This window comes from Panicum hallii, chromosome 9 (genome assembly GCF_002211085.1).
Source record: "Panicum hallii strain FIL2 chromosome 9, PHallii_v3.1, whole genome shotgun sequence".
Classification (NCBI taxonomy): Eukaryota; Viridiplantae; Streptophyta; class Magnoliopsida; order Poales; family Poaceae; genus Panicum; species Panicum hallii.
The window spans coordinates 73,635,800-73,658,081 of NC_038050.1; the positions used below are offsets into that span (position 1 = coordinate 73,635,800).

The window sequence follows — 22,282 nt, forward strand, 5'->3', positions numbered from 1 at the left end:
ACGCATACTGGATGTGATCATCCAGTCCTTCCTTGAAATACTCCTGCTTATCGCTGTCACGGGCGACGTCAGCAGGGGCATAGCGAGCCAGCTGAAGGAAACGATCACGGTACTCCGTCACCGTCATAGATCCCTGAAACAACGAACACAGATAACAAGGATGGAATCGCTCAATGCGTCAGGCTTACGAAAGAAATCAAGGATGGATCAAGCTCAAAAGAAATTGCAGATAATTTTATTCAGAATTACCTGCTTAAGGGCACGAAACTCCTTCTGCTTCATCTTCATGATGCCCTCAGGAATGTGATGGTTCCTGAAATGCTCACGGAACTGGTCCCACGTGAGGGCCTCACGATCTCGAGCTGGGTAGGACTCCACCAGTCAAGAGCGGAGCCTCGCAGCTGCCCTGCGGCGTAAAGGACTCGCTCCCGGTCGTCGCACTGCGCAACAACCAACTGGCGCTCCACCGAACGAAGCCAGTCGTCCGCCTGGAGTGGGTCCGTGGCGTGAGAGAAGGTCGGAGGATGACCTCTCAGAAAATCCGCACGCCGATCACGGGGCTGAGGTGGCGGAGGAGGCGGGGGCTGAGCATGAATCTGCTGCAGAGCCTGAACAGTGTTGTTCAGGGTAGCCATCATCTGCATCTGGAGCTGGAAGAACTGCTCCGGGGTCAGTGGTGGAGGCATCGGCAGCGGCTGACCGGTACTCTGGTTGTTCTGCTCCTGCTGGTCAGAACCGGAACCGGTGCGCCTGGTGTTCACCATCTGATTGCAACAACCGAAATTTATGAGAATAAGATATGGTGCCGCTGCGGAAACGAAACTTCGGAAAGATATAACAGAGAGAAAGGAATATAGGTTTTACCCCCAACGTTCTAACTCAATTTTATTATTTAGTTCAAGTTGGGTTAGGTCGATTTGCATGAACAAGTTTAACTACTAGCCTATGCAATCAACCAAAAATCCAAATCAAGCATTTGCACAATAACAAACACTCAATATTCACAAATTAGTCGAGTTTTCCACACTACTCGACCAACACACTCGTTCTAGCGTATTTTTATCGGGACAACTTAAACTTACAACTTATAAGATTAGGCAACTCAGGCCTATGTCTACGGAAAACTCAAGCTATTTCTCAGAAAAGACGGGGGAGATGGCCAATCTAGAGCTTAAGACTCAAGGAATGGAAACAGAAAAATGATGGTTGAAGATTTGCGGAGGCAAGCAAGAGAACAGGAGCCCTAAACTCGACCAATTCTACCTAGGCTTCGTCCTACAGTCGACACGGCTCTGATACCAATCTGTCACACCCGATTTATAAGAACATAAATCGAGCAATCATATATGCGCCAGGATCAAGTCACGCATATATACAACAGATTATCAAGATATCACAACACATGTCACGAATAACATTAATATAAATCGTAAATAGATCATGAATAAATTGTTTCATTACAACCGAATCAAGAATCGGTTCAAGAGTTGCGGAAGCGTAAAAGAGATACATGAAAAGCTGGGCACCACAGGGACGTCGACTGGGAGACAAACGCCTAGAAGTCGTCGAAGCCGCTGACGTAGTCCTCCACGTTACCGGGCACTGAGCAGCAGTCGAAGATATCCGAAAGAGAACAGAAGAGTAGAGAGACAAGTGTGAGTACAAACTCGTACTCAACAAGTATAACACGAGCATGAGGCTCTAAGGTTAGCTGACTCAACTGCATTAGCTTTTAGTCTTGGCAAATTTTATTTAAGCTAATTACTACAAGTGGATGAATTACCAATAACCCAATTGCATAATAAATTAATCAGTATTAATTAAAAACTACTGAGAACCATCCAACCAAAACCACCCGGGGAATCGCCCTCGTCAAAGGTTGATAACCCCACTAATCAGACGGAGGATCTGGGCCGCTCATGACTGTGAGCACAGCTGATATATCAGTTTTACACTCTCGAGAGGTTGCACAACTTTACCCACAAGTCGTGAGCTACGCTAGTTGTTCATCACACTTCCTTAGGTGAGATGGCTAGCAAGCACACTACGAGACCGTTACAAAGGATCACGTTGGTAAGGTGTAACCGCTAAGGATTCTGGATCAGCGACGATGGGGCCCACCTCCGGGGGTACAAGACACACAGCACAGACCAAGCCGGAGGAGCAGGGACCATTGAAGCTTACCACCCCTCTTGCCCACGCAGGTAAGTTACTCCCGAACCAAAATGACCTAATTAGTAAGTCAAGACCGTCCCATACCAGTCTTGTGGTTGCGCGGTTGTCCCAGGTTGTCGCTCTATGAACCGGTCCTTATGGAGAGTGGCCAACCAAGCACTAAGCACCGTGCTGGCCCCCTAAACCATGTTTCTAACAAAAACATCTTTTAAGGACGCACAAACCACTCAAGCACACAGCACAGAGGGTCGGCTCCAGAATTAAGTTGCATAAGACCATTAATCAAATTAATTAAAAAGGACCAAGGTTTGTTATCGCGCAGCAACCTAGCACAACTAACCAAGAATGCAACCCATAGGATATATATAAAGATATAAAAGGTGGCTAGGAAGTCCTTATAGGTATACAGAATTAAAATGCAGTATGAAATTGTATTTGAAAGTGATAGGAGATTCATGTTATACTTGCCTTCCTCGTACTCTCCCGGCTGCTGCTCGAAGTGCTCGGAAGACGGCTGTTCCTGGTACTGCTCCAAAGGCTCCGCGTCTACTCACGATCATCAAACATAGCCCACACATACACACATGCATAGCAAGAACAAACTATAAGAAAACAGTACAACATTACATAGAAACAGCACACAAAACTAGTCTAAAGCTATCCTACGCGTTACAATGATCGTGTGGATATAAAGAACGCTTAAAACGGAGCTAAAACGTGAAAACTGCGCTTAAAACAGGGTCCAGGGACCTAATTGTAAGAAAACTGGAGACCCTAAGGGGTCCTGCGCAAAAACCGAGGACTAAAACCTAATTAAAGCCTAGACTCAGGGGCTAACTCACTAAAAACCCTTGACTGGACTGCGGGTTCAAAATCCAGGAAGCTCAGGGGCCTAAAAGCATAAAACAGGACCTATCCGTAATTATTTTTGACTCACGGGTGGACGGCGGGTTGATTCCCCAAAAAGGCAGGGACTCTTTAGCAAAAGGGGCGGCTGAAACGGTATGATCTGTTCTGGGCCCTTGGATCTGATCTGTGCGGCTGGGATTAGATTCTTAAAGCGAAGGGGTACGCGTGGATCTGGACGCTTGGATCCCGATCGGAGGGTGATGGAGGATCTAGGGTTAGCACTCACAAGGGCCACAAGATTTAAATCGGGCGGCCGGGATCGCGTACCGGTCTGGATCTAATCCAGACCGTTGGTTTGGATCGGACGGCCAATCGGGCTCCGGCCAGCTCCGGCGGCGGGGAGGCGCTGGGTGTGGTGGATGCGGCGGGGGTTCGCCGGAGGACGTGCGCTTGGGCGTTTGCGGCCTTGGTTCGGGGCACGGCCAGCACGAGGAGAGAGAGGGGGGCACGAGGAAAAGGTCCAGGGGTGTGCGGGGAGGGCCAAGGTGGCCGTAGCGGCGGGGCGGCGGCAGCCCGTGTCTTGGGAGCGCCGGCGAGCGTGCGCGGTCGCGGGGAGACGAAACCGAGGAGAAAGAGAGGCGGGAAAAGTTTCTTACCCCACCGGGGTGCTGCGACGGTGGTAATGGCCGAGGGTTAGCGGCGCCGGCGTCGTCTCGCGTGGCGCAGGAGCTCGGTTGGCGGCGGCGCAAACCCGAGCGGGTGGCACGGCGGCGCTAGGGCACAGAGGGGAGGTGGGGAAGGTGGTTGCGGCTGAGGAGGGACGCAAGAGAGAGAGACCGCGGCTAAGAAGGGGGGGGCAGTCCTCGGCGTGCGTTCCTGCGATCAACGGACTCCGCTCCTCACGGGGTTGCCACGGCCCGATCTAATCCGAGCGCGGCCGGCTTCCAGAAGGCTCCGGACGGGGGGGCTGGGCCCGCGTGCAGCTTGGCCAAGCACCGCGCAGGGGGGGAGGGCCCGGGATGCTGTGACGCGGCCACATCCAGCGGCCAGACGACCGGAGCGGCGAGGGGAAAAACAGAGGAGGGGGAACTCGGGCGCTGGGAGGAAGGGGAAAGGAAGGCGCCGACGTGTGGGCCCGGAGTGGCAGCGAGAGGGAGAGAGCAGGGAGCGCGGGCTGAGGGGGAAACGGGCCGGGGTCGTGGCCCACGCGGGGAAAGAGAGAAAAGAGGGGGTGCTGGCCCATGCGGGAGAGAGGGGGAAGAGGAGAGAGGGGGAAGAGATGGGCCGGGCTGGGTTGGGCTGCCTTCTTTCATCCCTTCTCCTTTTCTTCTTTTGCTTTTCTAACTCCTTAATTCAAACAATTCTAATTGAATTCAAATGCGATTTGAATTCAAATCTATACACCCAACACACATAAAACAATGCTGCGGCATGAATGCACAAACACTTTAATCCTATGATAAATTTTATTTTCTTGCGTTATAAAATTACTTTAAATACGAGATAAATTAGAGAAAAGCCTGAAAAATCTATTTAAGCCCAAATAAATTAATTAAAAATATGAGGAATTTACCTTAGGGTGTTACACATATACTGATATCACCACCTCAGTATACACTTATGGACATGGGAATCCTGGAGGTATAAGTATCCGTCATTCATTGCATACCTCAGATTATCCAAAGGGGATTTTGTCTATAGCCCATATGCTGATTATTTATGAGGAGGATTCCAGGGGTGATTTATACCACATAGAATGCCATGAATCAGAAGTGAATGTCACATCTTGATATTCTCCCCTCATTTTTATCCATGTACAAGAAGAAGAAGAAGAATCTGAACTGCTGGTTCGGAATCTTATATATTTGCAATATTTTGCAAATAATCTGCCAAATGTATTTACTCATGGTATCATCTATTTATCATTTTCATTATGCCAAAAAGAGTGGAGGTACCATTTGAAAACCACTCCACTCCCAATAGGAGAGGGAGAAGTATGGTCACAAGAGATAGCTTTTACAAGCTTTCATGATAAATGGAGCGAATGCTAATCAATATCAAGTTGTTGATTGACATCCCATAGATATTTACTATCCAATGCCTATGGATGTTTACCATCCAAAAGATCAGCACATGTGTACACATATTCAGTCGCTGAGTCATTGGAACGTCCAAACTCAATTGTTGTGGGAAGTGACATAGGGCTTGTTTGGTATGGCTCCAACTCTGCATGGAGCAGCTCCATTCCAAAACTCCAGCTGGAGCTAGCTCTAGGTGGAGTTGGAGCTAGCTGGACAGGGTGTCTGGACGGAGGGTGCCCCAGCTCCATAAAAGAGGGTTTTGAGGGTGTATTGCATCGTTACCCTTGGTTCGCGGGATCCACATCACACTTTTTTTCCTTATTTTCTTTTTCTGGAGCTAATTCTTTGTCTGACTCATGGGCCTCGCCTGCACACCCGTTCATCTTCCTCGCGCGTCTCTTCCTCCTCCTGACGCCGTGCGCCCTCACCACCGCCAAACCGGGCCATTGCCGCCATGCCGCTCGTGCGCGCCCCAGCTGCCGCGCCTGTGCTTCGCTGACGCGCGCCGCCGCAACCTCCCGCACACCACCACTGCCACCGCTCGCACACCATTTCCCGACGGTCGTTGCACCTGCGCCCGCGCACCTCTACCGGTCTACCCCACGCCACCGCCGCGCGACGCACCCAAAACCGCACGTTGCCGCCCCTGCGCCACCGCGCTAGCCATCGGGCCTTGCGCGCCACCACTGCCCGCCGCAGCGCCTCCGCCAAAGGTGCAGCCGCCAATGAGGAGCGTGTGCGTGGAGCTCGGCGGCGGAGGAGGAGAGCCGCGACGGCGCAGGGGAGAGGCAGCGAAGGGAGGTGCTGTGGCTGAGGGGAGCCGCGGCGGCGCAGGGGGAGGCGGCGCATAGGGGAAAGGAAGTGGAGGGAGGTGAGGCCGCGCAGGGAGCCGCGACAGCGTATGGGGAGGCGGCGGTGCAAGGGATAGGAGGCTCGCGACGGGAGGCAGGCGAAGGGGGTTGGGAGAAAAGAAACGAACCATTTTTTGTGTAACCAGTGGTAATGGTGGGTAATTACCTCACAACTCCACGTCTAGGTCCATATTTGAGCTCTCTGGAGTTGCAAAAAAGGTGCTCCAAAAATCTAAGTTTATTTGAACTACAACTCCAGAGCTTTGGAGCTCCATGGAGTTTTGGAGTTGGGGTGTTTGGCTACAAAATTATTTGGAGTTGGTGGAGTTCAGCTCTAGAGCCATGTCAAACATACCCATAGACTTCAAGGGTTGATATTTTCACAAGGAATATTGGTTATGTTGAATCAATCATACAAAGTCTACAATGTCGACATTTCTCCATCTTAGATTGCCTTACACCTGCCAGATCCAGACCAAAAGTTCTAGGCAAGGAGTGTTTGACACTCATTTTGGGTCAATTCAGAGGTGTCAATTGAGGAGAATCGCTCTTGCTAAATAATGATTGAGTAATATGTTACTCTCATAATACTTTTTCGTAGAACCATGGTGGTGAGATAGCAAGAGCTTGTAGCATATGGTCTCATGCAGAGTTATGGCTAGCATACTCTCGGTATGTATGAAAATTATGTTCCTACATTCGATCACCGGTAGATCTTTGGAATTTGATGGATTCGGATACACAAGTCAATGGACTTCGTGTTAGGAACCAAAATTGCAACATGCATTGTGTACAACTCAAGTCAATGCATGACTTGAAAAAATCAGTGTTTGTGGTACACTGATTCGGTGAGTTCTTTCCTTAGAAAGTTTACTCCCAACAACGATGGTTGCATTGGTGTGTTCGTATTGAAACCCTAAACGGATTTTGTATCATTCCCGACCACATAGATAATCATGCAATCATCTTATGACAGATTATGAGATGAAGATTTGAACCAAATCACGCTTAAATCTACAACTTAAACATATTCGTCAGTCTATAAATATCTAATGATATTGGATGATCATATCCATCAACACTTATGGCTGTTTAGTCCCTAAATATGGATTGTTATCATTTTGACCATAAGATTAAACCTAGTATCAAAAAGCGCTTATGTATCATGCAAGTTGCAACAGGCTTGACATTTGCATTTGCTGATACTTGCTAGCTCAAAATAGCGCTACTCCGATAAAGCCTTTTTGGCAGGAGTCAAGGGATATCAATAGATATCTATATGGTACTGAAGACTCTCAACTTGTCATTGGATAGGTTGAACATAACCATAAGAGGGATATGAAGATATTGCTCAACTAATTCCCGTTAATGCATATCATAGACTGATACATTTGTAATGGAATTCTCATATGAGTGGTAATAGACTCTAATGATTGTTCCCGCATATCATTCTGAAATCTAACATATGCATGTCAAATTTTGTTGAGTGACCATTGTGATTTTGTCAAATCACTAACCTTATATATCAAGATAAGGTTACTTGTATTGCTTGGATGCAAACAGATTATGTGAAAGCAATATTGCACTATTGCTCACAAATTGGTTTATCCTTATGTATCACAATACATTCGAGGAACAAATACCTTGCAAATTAAATATGCGATTGTTTCGCAAATTTATTGGTAAAGTCTCTATCATACTTCACACTTATAAAGTGTTTGTTGAATTGGTACGTGATGACTTTGATGTTTGCAAGGTTCAAGGGGAGTCTCCTCTTGATTGTAACATGTTATGTATCACATATTGTACTCTTTTCCTTTTATGAGTTTTTCCCTTGGGTTTCTCATATAAAAGTATTTAATGAGGAAATATCAATACAAGGATATATGTCATATTTTTTATTTTTCCCCACGGGGTCTTTTAAGGAAGATATCCAAGTCGTATTAAAGATGTGCATTGCTCTCTAAATTCTTAAGAAATTTTGTTTGAGCGATGGTTGAATATGCCATATCATTTTCTCCTTATTTTTTCCACTGGGTTTTGAAGGAGTTTTAATGGCATATCCATATATTCCTTATATTTTTCCCATAGGATTTTTAGAGGAATTAATCAATTCATTGATCTCAAGACTGAAATTGATTAAAGGGAAGTTTTGTAAACTAATTTATTGGTGATCAACACCGGTAACCGCCTCCGCCAGTTGCCTACCCAAAGGGTCTCACACCCTTTCACCATTACCCTTCATCATATGCATATATGATCAATGGAATACACAGAGATTTCACTCTTATCATTTGTGTCTCTCATTTACATTCGAGTACCGCTACTCTAAACAGAGACACCGAGAGATCCGCCATCAGTGGAGGTGCTCATGGGGAGCGTGCATGTTTGTCATATGGGTTGTGCTTTAGATCGATATGGGCTGTAATTTAGCACTTAGCCTTTGGGCTCCTGCGTGAGCATAATTATTCTGTCTTACTCTCTCCGTCCTATGAAGAATGCAATTCTAATATTTTTTTAGATAGATTAGTGTTGGTATGAAAAAACTTTCCTGCCATCATTTGTTTGCCACATTTAAATTCCACCACTTAATTAGGCAGGTAGTTGAGATCCAACCTCTAGAATTGCACTTTTTTAAAAAAAATTTAAATACAGAATTGTATTTTTTATGAGACGGAGGGAGTATTATTTATCCTTAGTATGACGTATGAGAAAGCAGTAGAGCAACGTACAAAGAGAGGCTAGAGGCACTCTTTTGTTTATCAGATTTATTACAACTAACGACTCATTTACTCTAACTAGCTTCCTCTCAAAATAAAGGATAAATGGAGATACGATGATTATATTAACCATGACTAGCTAGCTCGTTGACCAGCAGCCCCCCTCTCTCTCCATGTGGAGGGTATCAATCAAAGAATAAGAGGAGTGCATGCAGTGAATAAATTACTTATAATTACCTCAACCGAAAGTTGAGAAGGCGGTGGCATCAACCGAATAATAATCTGATCATGTGACCTACTAGTAAGTATGATCTATCTCTTAGCAAGGCCGGCCGCCCGGCCGGTTCACACCTTGAAAATGAGTGGATCCGAGGTGGGTGTTCAAAATTGATCTCAACCTCCGTTCTAAATAAATTATAAATTATTTTAGTTTTTATATACATAATTTTATTATGGATCTAGGTATAATATAAATCTAGCAAAAAATTATATATTTAGAAATTAAAATAACTTATCATTTATAATGAAGGGAGTACCAAACAATTAAGCAAATGCTCTATCAATCTATCGGCCTAGTTACGCTAGTAGCTTCTCTACATTAATGCATGCATGCAGCTAAAACATTTGACCGCGGTATGCACACCATGCATGCATGCATCCTCTCAAATTAAAGCCAAAACAAAACAAATTAATAAATGCTGTGTAGATTGACGATATGCACCAGCAAGTAGCTAGCTAGCTTAGTGTGAAGGAAGGAAGACTTGGCCTTGGCTAGCTAAGTCTACTCTTTTCTTTTCTTTTTTGACGCGTGTCCATTGATGAGTGCGATTATTCTTCCAGACTCGAGAGTCTTCCTATCCTCTTTTATAAGGAAATTAAAAAAGATGAAAGGTTTGCGGTCTTCCTATCTTAATCGGGACTCGTCAAGCACGCCGCGCGCGTGCGTACATACACATGTGAAAGTGCATTATGCAGTGCTGAGTGGCCATTATATTATTACAACTGTATATAATTATACTAGCTAGCTATTACCTGGAAGATTCCTGAATTAAAACAACAATCCTTCATTTTGAGAAATTGGAATCTATAGCTATTTATTTTGGAATATTGTATTTCACAACTTTACAAAGTATATATTTAAGCTTATCTTAAATTTATAGGCGTGGAAGATGGAAATTGATTTTATAGATCCTCATATTATGTTTCTAATATACAACTTATAGCATACTCTTCGACTCGCTTCCCTATAGCAGAAGAAGTGCAGAAATACAGTACATAAGTATATCTTCCATATGGTCAATAATAATATACAAATATATTCCACATATAACTATATTAGTTTAATTAATTTATGTTTAAGTTATGATTATTAGAATGGAATTCAATTCCGAGAATCACACGGGTCTTAACGATATATATACGATTAATCCGCCTATCCCTTTTCTTCACGCGTCTTGTTAAGTCAAGTCGTCCACTGATCGATGTGCCACGCAGAAAACGTTGGTGATTGCCTTCCTTTTCCATGCATGAACTAGTGATAAGGCGCTCTCTCTCGGTCTGTATATAAGGCCAGCTCTCACCCTGCGCTGCTAGCTAGCTGCGCCTCCATAAGCCATTAAGCCTACGACCTAGTGAGACAGAGCTATACATTATGGCGCAGAATGGCTGCTATGCTGCTCCCACTAATAATCAGGTATGTACTATATATAGCTACACACTAGCTGCACTCCAAATTATTGTTGCCAATATTTTAATTCGTCTAGCATTTTATTTGCGCATGCGCACTGAATTTCAATTCTAGCTAGCATTATTGCCCACAGATAAACGCCTGCATATACATATATATATTTATATAAAAAGATTACAATTAGTTATCATCATCCAGCAGAGAAACTGAAACTAAATAAAAGATGATGCATGCATAATTTTCACACACATCATGACGTAGAATTTATCTGACCGAATGAAGAGTATGTACGTGGAGGAGTATATGATCATACTAGAACATCTATGATGGTATATATGTTGGGTATATGATATGGACATACTTATTTTTATATATTTAGTACTAAGGTATAATCATAATATATTTAAAAAATAGGAATGCTTTTGAAAATTTTTATATATATTCCTTTGAAAGTATCTTAAAATTAGTATATGAACATACTTAAAATAATAAATAAATATGCGGACATACGCACGATGGTATACTGATGCTTGAGAGTAGTTAAATACGAGTGTAGATAGAGTGTGTATATATATATATATTCAGTGTCAAGAAAAAGAAAATCTAGTCTAGGTATATTATAATAATAATAATAATAATAATAATAATAATAATAATACAAACGGAGCAGTAGCCTTAGCCCCACCTGCCATAGAACCCGGCATTCTCGCGAACCTAGCTTTAAGTACTCCAAAGAGACTGACCTGTGGGGTCCTAAAATCGAAGTGGGACCAGGTACACAAAATACACCCACCTCGCGCGCGGTTATTGTCTATATTCAGACGGCGAGTTGACCGCCCCGCGGCATCGCCTGCCGCCGCCGCCGCCGCCGCCGCCGCATCATTCGCTCCTCCTCCGCCTCCCCACTCTGTCTCTGGGCTGCCTCGGCGCGGGACCCTGTTTCCTTCGCTTGCGAGAGCTTGCGCTACAAGAGGAAATGGAGCTCAGCCTCGCCTCCCTCGGCGCCCTCCCGCCCGCTCCGCCGCTCGCAGGATGGCTCACGCGGCACTCGCTCTCGCCGTGCCTTAATAAGGTCCCTGCTCCCAAACATGCTGTTCCTTTTTTTTGTTTTTTGGAAATACATACGTCTGGAGATGATTGGAGCTTCTAGGCTTCTAGCTTGGGTAAAGCGGCTTGAGACATGGTTAGGTGCGCGACCTTCAAAAGATTGGGCCTTTGGTATTTTAGGTTGTTGTTTACGAATTACTGCTAGAGTATGTCAAAACTTATTGTCTATCTAAATTAACATTTTCCATATCATTATACTACTGTGGTGCATTGGGCAGTTTATTTCCTGTGTTTTTATCACTTTATTCATGCTGCATTGCTGAATGCATAAAGTAGGCTCAGAAAAGTGCATAAAAGTATTGCTATGAATTTACATAGACTCCTTTTGCATGGTCCACCAGATAAACCCCATCACGCTTGACCTCCCTGCCCTGGCCCGAGAATCAGAATCGATCCCCCACTGTGATTACTTCTCACCGGCCTCGTCATCTAATAAAAAATTGTTTCATGTTTTTCTTGATATGCAGATCCAGAACCACATTTATTCAATGCCAAGTCTCTCTTACAAGGTCCCTAGTGTGACAGAATGTCATGCTTCTTTATCAACTAACTACATGTATGTAATTCTGAACTACAAATTATATCCCTTATTATACTAACACCCACTTCATCATTGCTGTGGTTGTGGTTCGGTTAAATTCGTACCAGTTACTTTTAGCTTTGCTCTTATTGTTTAACTCTTAGCAGGGAAACATCTCAGGCGGTTGATTTGGACTGGGAAAACCTTGGCTTTGGCCTTGTCGAGACTGATTTTATGTATGTTGCAAAATGTGGGCCTGATGGAAACTTTTCCGAAGGTGAAGTCCTACCGTTTGGACCTATAGCAGTGAGCCCATCTGCTGGAGTCTTAAATTATGGACAGGTAGGCAAGGAGACATCCCACCTTGTTTCTTAGTTCAGTGGGTTGGGAATTTGGAACAATGATAGTACTGAGTGTGCTTAACAAATGATATTTCTGGTTTGCAGGGGTTGTTTGAAGGCCTAAAGGCATATAGGAAAACTGATGGGTCCATCCTGCTATTTCGTCCGGAAGAGAATGCTACAAGGATGATAACTGGTGCAGACAGGATGTGCATGCCTGCTCCAACTGTTGAGCAATTCGTTGATGCTGTAAAACAAACTGTTCTGGCAAATAAAAGATGGGTTTGTAATTATGTTTCTTTATGTTTTCATATCTATTCAATAATACTTGTTATTTTAATGAGCCATTGTCTCATTCACTAACACACTTTGTTTCCTTTTTTCCCCTTTGAAATGAAACATATCATGTTTCTAGGTGCCTCCTACCGGTAAAGGTTCTTTGTATATTAGGCCACTACTTATGGGAAGCGGGGCTGTTCTTGGTCTTGCACCTGCTCCTGAGTACACCTTTATAATTTTTGTGTCCCCTGTTGGCAATTATTTCAAGGTTCATATTGTTTTCTTTACTTTAAATCTCACCAAATTATGCGGCATTTATCTGAAATGTAAAAAGTCATGGACCTAGAGTAAATCATGATAACCAGTGTTCTTTCCTGCTCAGTTGACTGTGGTATGGATACCTTAATAATATTTTTGTCTCGTGATTTCCTTGTCACAGCACCACCTAGGATATGAGCTCATCCTCTGTGATGCATATAAAATAGTTTCTTTGAACATAATTCCATTCTATTTGTTAATTTACTTTGCTAACTTTATTGTATAGGAAGGTCTGTCTCCTATTAATTTGATTGTTGAAGACAAATTTCACCGTGCCAGCCCTGGTGGAACTGGAGGCGTGAAAACCATCGGAAACTATGCCTCGGTAACTTTATGAATCAGTGCTTATTGAAATTTAATATATCGAATAGTTTCAATTTTGTTACTTAATTGCACACTTTGTCATCACTACGTAGGTATTGAAAGCTCAAAAGATTGCAAAGGGCAAAGGATATTCTGATGTCCTTTATTTGGACGCCGTTCATGACAAATATCTTGAAGAAGTCTCTTCCTGCAATATTTTTGTTGTGAAAGTATGATCCTTCACTCCTGTCCTTGTTAGTATGGCAGTGTATCTCTTCATAGCTGCCGCTAAGAGTAGGCTTTAGTGCTCAAAGCATACAATAGTGATAAAACTATATTGTTTTATCAGCATTTTAGTTATCCACAACTTTTTCTTGAACCTACGCAACATCCTTCGGTTGATAAAGCATACTATTTTATGGGATGAATAGACATATTTTCTTGTCTTTTTCACCAGGACAATGTTATTTCTACTCCTGCAATTAAAGGAACAATATTGCCTGGGATAACAAGGAAAAGTATAATTGAAGTTGCTCAGAGCAAAGGCTTCAAGGTAAATTACTCATAAGTCTCATGGATTCACAGAAACTGTGAAAGGAGTGACTGCCTTACCAGTGTATTTTAGCTGGAAGTTCAATTGTTCATATATGATATTTATATAGTTTTCACACACATACTTCACGCCTGTAATTGGCAAAGGGAGAACTGGAGAAGGATATGTGAAGGAGACATCATATGCTGCATAATATATGTATTCTTAACTAATGCAATTGGCTTCTTGTAAGGTTGAGGAGCGCCTAGTTTCAGTACATGAGTTGCTTAATGCTGATGAAGTTTTCTGCACGGGAACTGCTGTTGTGGTGTCACCTGTGGGGAGCATTACATATCTGGGGAAAAGGTAACACTTCTTTGCCTTGCAAGTTATATGCATGTATCATAAGAATCCATTTGTATCATTTTCTGAAAACACTGTCAATATATTTTTCTTGAATAAGGCATTTCCTCTTTCTTGCAATAGCGCCATGATGTTACTACCGAAATAGCACATGATTAGCAAACCACCTTGTTCCATCCACTAGTAAAAGCATACAGTATTGCTGTGATTAGTTTATGTAATTTCCTATTTTTCCTGTACTAGTTTCTCTGATCATTTTACAATATTGCTTGTGATTAATTTATGTAATTTTTTATTTTTCCTTTTTTTTTGGGAATGCTGGTGCCTTGATTTTACCTGACATCACCTCTTCATGATACGGGATTACGGGTGTTAGTTTCTTTCATGGGTTTCCCTCAATGTAGCATTGCATGCCATTTGGACCAGTGTCATTTTCCCTGTTTCTATTCTATTAAAAGTAAAATACATGGAATTCAGTTTTTAAGTGTGAGAGCAGTAATTTGTCTTCTGAGACGGATGGCTGGAGCCTTACGTAACAGCAGCCAATTTCACCACTGCTCGCGTACTTACAGAGCATCTGTTATGATTATTGATTTGTAGAAAATGGAGGTTCCATTTTTGAGACTAATGTGTAGCAATGCTGGACTCTGAAATCCCATGGTCTTGGTTTGCAGGGTAGAATATGGCAACCAAGGAGTCGGCGTCATATCTCAGCAGCTATACAAGTCGCTTACAAGCCTCCAGATGGGTCTTGTGGAGGATTGTATGGGTTGGACCGTGCAACTGAATCAGTAGCGGGTCACAGATATTGCCTGCACGGATCTCTAGATCATTACAGCTAGATGGGTGCGATAATTTTCCTGTTAGTTTTTGCAGAGCACTCTTGGGATTGAGTTCCTGTTGTAGATTACAGACACAGCGCATATGTGATGTATTTGTTTTCCTTGCTTTCCTTGCGGTCTGAGCACAGAGCAGTAAGATCATGTACTGCTTATTTGTTTTTGTTGAGCTCAAAGTCTGTTTGCAGTGTCCCAATTTTTGGTGAGTTCAAGTTACTATACTGTTATTTATTTTCTTAAAAAAATACTTTGGATCATAGTAAAATTTTGTAGCTACTACTATCATGACATGAAACTGTGAAACACTGACAGGAAACTCTACTTAAAACACAAACCCAGCAAACAAAATTGAAGCAACCATCAAAGAATAGGAATTGGCAGTCATCCACACCATTATTAGGGCACCAGATCTGTACGAGAAGCAAAACACATTATGGATATCAGCTCAGACACTTCACAAACAAATTTATCTGGTTCAGGAGTTCTGATATTGCATTAGATCCTCAGCGAAGATATAGTGCTGCTCCATAGCTAGATGCATTAACATTAAATTCTCTGAGCAAAAAAGGCAGTACAAGTCCTAATTCAAAACTGCAAATAAAGTAGCCCTCTCAACCATCAAACACGACACCATTCAAACAGAAGATGATACTGCTCAAGCTTCAACAGCAACCCTTCCAGCCACTTGGTCCAGATCACGCCTTCCCTGGGAAGTAATCAGCCGTCCACTGCAAGGCAACAACAAAAATGCACAATAAGCACATCTCCACAACCAGGGAAAATAACCAAGCAATAAAGAAAGGCACAGAGATTTGAGATACCCCTTGGGATCAATATCAATGATGCCCATCTTCTGCAACTGCTGCAGGATGTTGCGTGAAATGGCACCACTGCTCTTGCAGAAGTGAGGTGGGCAGGAACCATTCCTCTGGCGGCCACCGTAGATTTTCTGGAATCCACCCACACCAATGCCATGCCTCAGGTAGATCTTCCTTGCAATCGAGGCTGCAGGGGAAGAAAATTGGAAATCTGATTGAGGAGCAAAATCTGGATATTAAAGTTCATAAATGACATTGGGGAAGAACAAGGTTTCTCACCAGCCCTGATGTAGTACCAGTCAGGGTCATAAGGTGGGAGCTCCTTGAACCTCGCAGTCTTCACAATGTCAACCCACTCAGGGAGCTCCATCTAGCATAAGACAGAGCATCATAGTTAAAAGAAATTCCACATAGCAGCACCGGAATATAGTCATTATCCATAGCAGACAACTAATGCAATATAGAAGAAAACATTCGCCCAACCTCACCTCTCTAATCTTAATTTCTTGCTCATGCAACAGATAAGCTTTGTTTCTTGAAGTAACAGACACTGTATCTACGATTTCAAATTAAAAGCCAACTAAACAAAAAAGAAAGCTTGGTAGTAGTAACATTTGAGCACAATGAGCAGGACAATGTTAAAATGATAGACACAAACAGGAAGCTATGTCATAGCCATTTCGAGCATGTTTGGAAGGGAAATGTTCATTGAATTATAAGCATCCAATTGTCTGAATCCCAAGGGTTTACATCATGAAACACCCCCTTTTCAACAGACCAAGGTCCACACGAGACTCTCAGGATATCCTGAGAAACAAATAAATCACCTCACATGCGGCCTGTTGTGCTCAGGGAATTTTAAGCATTGTTAAAATTTGCCAATATCCCAAGTGTATGGATAAAACAGGCGCATACAATCAAAGGCTCCCTCAAGACTAACTTTGACAATCTACATTCCACATGCGGTGGAAAAAGCCAGCAGAGCAGCATCTCTTAGGCCATAATAAATTCGAGCAAGGTACACCTAGTGCTTCAAAAAATCACGCTCTAATCTACCGATCAAATGCCCACAGATCACAAAACATATCGTAGAAGGTAAGTATCTTTTTCCCGCATCAATGGACCCTTCTAAAACAAAAATCGTCAAGTTCGCAATACAACCCAAATGGTTCTGACGAGCCTAACAAGAGTAAGCCAAACGCGAAATCACTCTACTGGTATAACCAAAAGGCCAACTCTCGCGATGGAGCCAACGAATCAGAGATTGCTCCTAAAACTGCACAGGCAACAACAATCCCATGCACTCGCACAAGGTCTAGACGATCTGTAGCCGTCGAATCGTAGGGGGAAGGCGAGTCAGGCGGCGTTACCTTGCCGGAGCGCTTAAGGTGCGCGGAGTAGGCCTTGATGAATTCGTGCGGGTCGACATCCTTCACCGTCCTCGCCGTCGAAGTCGCCATCCTGCTGGGGGAGGGGAGGAGAGGGAGATGGGGGGGGGGGGGGGGGGGGGGGGGGGGGGAGAGACGGCGGCTGCTCGGGGGCTAGGGTTTTGTCGAGCCCGGAATGCAAGTCCTTGTATAGTACGATGGGGTTCGGGTTTGGGGCGTCGGATGGGGCTCGGACGGTGGTGATGGGGTGACCGCCAGCGAGTTGGGCCGAGAAGAGTGGACGGGCCGGGCCGGGCCTCTATAATCGGCCCAATGGCAGGGCGGGATGCCTACAAAACAAACAAAAGGGCAAAAGGCCAGCTAGGCACAGAGCAGCAGAGAATTCAAATTTGCAGCGCCTCCCTCGGCCTCGCCTCGCCGGCGATCACCACGGCTGCCGCCTCCTCCTCGCTCGCCGCTCGCTCCCGCTGCGGGAGCCGGCCATGAAGCTTAAGATCAACAAGGCGTGCGACCTCGGCTCCATCTCCGTCCTCCCTCCCCGGTGAAATCCCTCGCCCAATTTCCTCCCCTCTCGCCGCGGCTGCTTCCGTTATTCTCACATGCGATTGGTCCTGATCCCTGCTGTGTTTCTGCGGCTTTCAGTAGGACCGGAGGGAGCGGCGGCACCGGAGGGGTGGGCGCTTCGGGTTCCTCCGCCGCGGCCCTGTCGGGGTCGCAGCAGCAGCGCTCGCAGCCGCTGTCCCAGCAGTCCTTCTCGCAGTCGCAGCTCTCGCAGGGCTCCCTCGACGAGAACCTCCTCAGCCTCCACCTCGCGTCGCCCGCGCGCGATCAGGTCCCCCCCCTCCCGCGTCTGCATCTATTCTCCCACTCTTCGCTGCTCATGTGTGCTGATTGGAGGGGATGCGAGCCCCTTTTCGTTCATGTGTGATCACCGGGATTGGTGGGTTTGCTTCATCAGTGGATTCGTCATGTGTGATTCGTGGTTGGGATTCCGTGAGTGGCGTGCTAGTTTCAGCAGGTCCATCGTTTTGGATTAGTTGCTTCAGGAACGCTTCAAATTGATGCAATTGCAATTTAGTCGCAGGAATTCGCAAAATGTGTTCTGCTTGAGGACTCTTCAGGTGTGTTAGTTGGGCCTCAGTAGCAAAAATTTGCTGGGTGCAGAACCACACTGCACAGCTTGTCCAGTTTCCAATAATTAGCTGTCAAATCGATTCAGATCAGTTAAACTGTTTGCTCTGGCACTAGTAGCCGTCGAACCATCTTGCCATATCTTTGCTGCATGCGTGTACCGAAGCTATTTTGGAGTAGATCTCCTGACCTCCAGCTATGACTATGAATCTGTTTGAAATTTATGATTTCATAATGTGAATCTCTTTGAAATCCATGCCTTCTTGATTCCACCAGTATGCAATTTGGTCCCGTTATTTTCTGACCCTCAGCAATGACTTTTGCTTTATTCTTGAAGGCATGATGAGTGCCCAATGTAACAAATGCTCTTGCTGCTCATATTTCACTTACAGCTCCTGTGTTTCTATATGCAGCTCACTAGTTCTCAAATATGTATAGCTATGGTTTCTTGCCCAATTTTGACCTCCATTATCTTTTGCTTGGTGACCAGAGATTCGGGTTACATGATGACTCATCAAAGAAGATGCCTTCCTTGCCTGTCAACTCGGCTTCTTGTGTGCGAGAAGAAACTCAGCTGCAACTGGCAAAAATACCAAGCAACTCTGTCCATCGGTGGAACCCTTCTCCTCCCGACAGTAGATGTAATGCCTCAAGACCTCTATCCATTTGACAGAATTTCAAGTTTATTAATACCGTCATAGTAGTATTTTATTCTCCTTATCTCAAGTACTATGCACAAGGCTGGTCTGGTGCATGTTTTCGTAGTACAAAGTAATACTGAAGCCATTTTATACCCAGATAACCCATTTATTGTTCTGCCATAGTTGCATGGAATCTCTCTTTTGAATTGTGTGCCTGACTAGTTATATTTTAACAGGTCAGGTTCCCAATGAAGATGTTGAGCGCAAATTTCAGCATCTGGCAAGTTCAGTGCATAAGATGGGGATGGTACTCGATTCAGTGCAAAATGATGTTATGCAGTTAAACAGAGCCATGAAGGAAGCGTCACTAGACTGTAAGTCCTACTAACTGTTAACTGAATTGATAATGCAGAAGTTTCTATTTCTTCATGAGCTTTTGAGCTCTAATTATGTTCTGGTGCAATACTGAAAGCATGAGTTTACCATGTTCAGCTGGCAGCATACAGCAGAAGGTTGTTGTCCTGGACAATTCACTGCAGAAAATTGTGAGGATTATTAATTCTTTGGTCGTTTCTCCTACAGCGTTCTGTTTTCACAGACAACAACGTTTGACTTATTTATTCATACCATTGCAGCTTAAGGGACAAGATGATCTCAAAGCACTTGTTGAGAGCAGCATCAAAAGCATTGCTGATCAGCTGAGTGTTCTGAACTCCCACTCCAGCAAACTGGACGAGATATCCTCGACCCTTTCAGTCTGGCCGAAACAAATAGAGATAGATTTAAGGCAACTTCAGAGTGACATCTTCAGAATTTTTACAAAAGAGATGGAGGTAGTCCTTAAGTTTCTTCACATCTACTTTTGATACGATTCCAAGAGCTCCATTTTATTTTGGGTTCTTCTGATGGTTGGCATGTGCGCACAAATAGTTATCCTTGCCAACTTCCTAGTTTTTGAATTACCTAGCTATCACAGTAGATTCCATTTCAGTTTCACATAAATATAGAGGTTAACTCAAATTTGGAGATAATTTAAATTATACAGTCAATCTCATATGGAATTTGCCACTTGAAGTACTAAAAGAACAATGCTGAATTGCTTGGGGAAAAAAAAGACACAATGCTGTGACACTGTTTGGTCTAAACTGGCTGATCATTGCCTCTTTGTGCAGGGGATTTTTAGAGCTATCAGATCCCTCAACAGTAGGCCTGCTGCAATTCAAATACCAACAGTATGTATTCATTACTGTAGTAAGTAATTCAAAATTTCATCAGTATCCCCCTCTTTTAGTTACATCTTTTTCATCTTGGCTGAAGGACCAGAGCTGCACGACCCACGGAAGGCCACTGATGCACCAACTACCCGTAGCAAATGAAAGACCCCAGGTGAACCAAACACCAGTAGCAACCATGGTGAACCAAACACCAGTAGCAAATGGAAGACACCTGGTGAGCCAAACACCAGCAGCAAATGGGAAAACTCTGATGAACCAAACATCAGTAGGAGATGGAAGATCCCTGATGAGCCAAGTACCAGCAGCAAACGGAAAATCTCTGATGAGCCAAATACCAGCACCAAATGGAAGACCTGTGATGAGCCAGAGACCAGGAGCAAACGGAAGGTCCCAGATGAACCAGATACATACAGCAAGTGGAAAGCCCCATACAAACAAAATACCAGTACCAGAAGTGTAATATTCTCGCGTCCGTTTCTTACAAATTCCAGTTACTAGATAATATTTTATTCCTGTAGAATGGAGCATTTAACTTGAAGTTTAGTGGTTAATCAGAGCGTAAAGTGACTGCTCTAATCTTGATATCCTCAAAAACAAGGTTTAGATATTGTTATATGCTAACCTGAAAACTGATTGGAAATTCATCATTGGATGCATGTTCTTTAAAAAGGCTGCTTCTTTTTCCATTGCATCTGGTTAATATAAGAGTCCGAGTGTTGAAATAGCAACATGTTCAGAGGCTATTGCGGTGGAATGTTAGTTTTGTGTTATTCACCATGGTTTCTTCAGTTTTATTGATTTTCCTATATGAATGTTTGTTTCATTATACTACCATGGCATTTGTTTTTTCAGTTGGACTGATTTTCATCAAGTAAGATTAAGTTGTTCTTTGTCAGTTGCATTACTAGCATGACTGCCACTTTATGAATATATACTAGTACTGATTCTCCATCTCTGTGTCATAGCTGGAGTTTTCAGTTATATCTTAATTCCTGTGGTATGGGGGCATTTAAGTGGTGTTTGGACTGGAAATGTGAATTAAATTGTCAGATCTTGTATCATCAGAGAGAGGTTTTGGAAACTGTTATGTGCTTTTTCAGAAGGTGAATGAACATCCATCATTAGAACTAACAAAATTTGAGAAAAGGCGTTTTTATCCAATATAGTTAGAGTCTTCAAATGGTGGTGGGTGTCGTTATGAGGAAGATGGTAGCCAATTGCAGTTAAGCTAGGTGTTTTTCAGTTGCGTTGCTGTTGCTAACATGATTGCCTCTTTTCTGAATATGTACTCGCAGTGATTTTGGTTTTCTGTGGCTTAGTTTGATGACTGTATCGTGACTGGGCTTCCTTGTCAATGATGGCAGGCATCCTGCACCTCTGGCTTGCCCTGCAAAGATGGCATATCCGCATCTGAAGGTAGAAGAGGGAAAGATGAAAGCGCTTCCTCAAAAGTTGACTGGTTCTAGAAGCATGGTGACACCTAAACAGGAAGAGGTGCCAACCCGGACTGCGGCAGCTAAGAAGGTAATTACTCGTGGTGTTATGGCAGCCTGCCTTATGTTGATGAGCGTGTGCTGACGGTTGCTTGTGAATGTGCAATACGCAGGCACCACCGGCCATGGTAATCATCGACTCCGATGATGACCTGAACAAGGAATGCCACCTCATGAAGGAAGCCGCGGAAGAGAGCCAGCAGATTCTGCGGAGGGCCAGGAAGCGGCGGAGGAGAGAGATGCAGGCCATTGTGCCTGCCACCTAATCAATAATTAGGTAATCGGATCTAGTGATACGCAGTAGTACGGAGCAGATAGAAAGGAATGCTGTAGATATTATTAAGGCAGCAGGCCGGAAAAGGAGTTCTATATATGTTTGTAGGAAAGAGTTGCGTGGTGGTGTGATCCGATTGATTCAAATTCGACTGGTATTACCTTTGCATGCAGCCCTGCAACTGCTATGTCCCATCCGCCGCACATATATCCTATATATTGGACGGAGGAGTACTAGCGACCACCCAGATACAGATACAGTCTGCCTGCAAGCCACCATATGCAAATCCGGATCAGCACACATGGCAGCAGTGCGGGCATGCTGATTGCGATCCAAT

The 22,282-nt window shown here is 44.0% G+C and overlaps 3 protein-coding genes across 6 annotated transcripts; 2 read left to right on the forward strand and 1 right to left on the reverse strand.

The window, feature by feature from the left end:
* Window positions 1-10,291: 10,291 nt before the first annotated feature.
* LOC112874239 (branched-chain amino acid aminotransferase 2, chloroplastic-like) lies at window positions 10,292-15,144 on the forward strand. 4 transcript variants are annotated; one of them, XM_025937458.1, is made up of 10 exons: window positions 10,292-10,369; window positions 11,938-12,026; window positions 12,155-12,332; window positions 12,437-12,613; window positions 12,747-12,878; window positions 13,155-13,253; window positions 13,345-13,461; window positions 13,689-13,784; window positions 14,017-14,129; window positions 14,801-15,144. In XM_025937458.1, exons 1-10 carry the CDS (start codon window positions 10,328-10,330, stop codon window positions 14,919-14,921), a joined length of 1,164 nt encoding a protein of 387 aa, XP_025793243.1. In that variant the 5' UTR covers window positions 10,292-10,327; the 3' UTR covers window positions 14,922-15,144. The 4 variants fall into 4 exon arrangements, with proteins under 4 accessions (XP_025793243.1, XP_025793244.1, XP_025793241.1 ...); XM_025937459.1 differs by having other exon boundaries at window positions 10,293-10,369; window positions 12,158-12,332; XM_025937456.1 differs by lacking the exon at window positions 10,292-10,369 and adding an exon at window positions 11,183-11,435.
* Window positions 15,145-15,376: 232 nt separating this feature from the next.
* Window positions 15,377-17,304, reverse strand: LOC112874241 (40S ribosomal protein S19-like). Its single transcript, XM_025937460.1, has 4 exons — window positions 17,154-17,304; window positions 16,063-16,153; window positions 15,787-15,970; window positions 15,377-15,693 (listed from the first exon to the last, which is right to left on the reverse strand). Exons 1-4 carry the CDS (start codon window positions 17,241-17,243, stop codon window positions 15,621-15,623), a joined length of 438 nt encoding a protein of 145 aa, XP_025793245.1. The 5' UTR covers window positions 17,244-17,304; the 3' UTR covers window positions 15,377-15,620.
* LOC112874242 (protein PAIR1) lies at window positions 17,299-22,239 on the forward strand. Its single transcript, XM_025937461.1, has 10 exons — window positions 17,299-17,712; window positions 17,814-18,003; window positions 18,793-18,943; window positions 19,180-19,317; window positions 19,436-19,488; window positions 19,579-19,776; window positions 20,116-20,175; window positions 20,261-20,634; window positions 21,543-21,702; window positions 21,785-22,239. The coding sequence occupies exons 1-10, from the start codon at window positions 17,654-17,656 to the stop codon at window positions 21,935-21,937; spliced, it is 1,536 nt and encodes a 511-aa protein (XP_025793246.1). The 5' UTR covers window positions 17,299-17,653; the 3' UTR covers window positions 21,938-22,239.
* The last annotated feature ends 43 nt before the right edge of the window (window positions 22,240-22,282 follow it).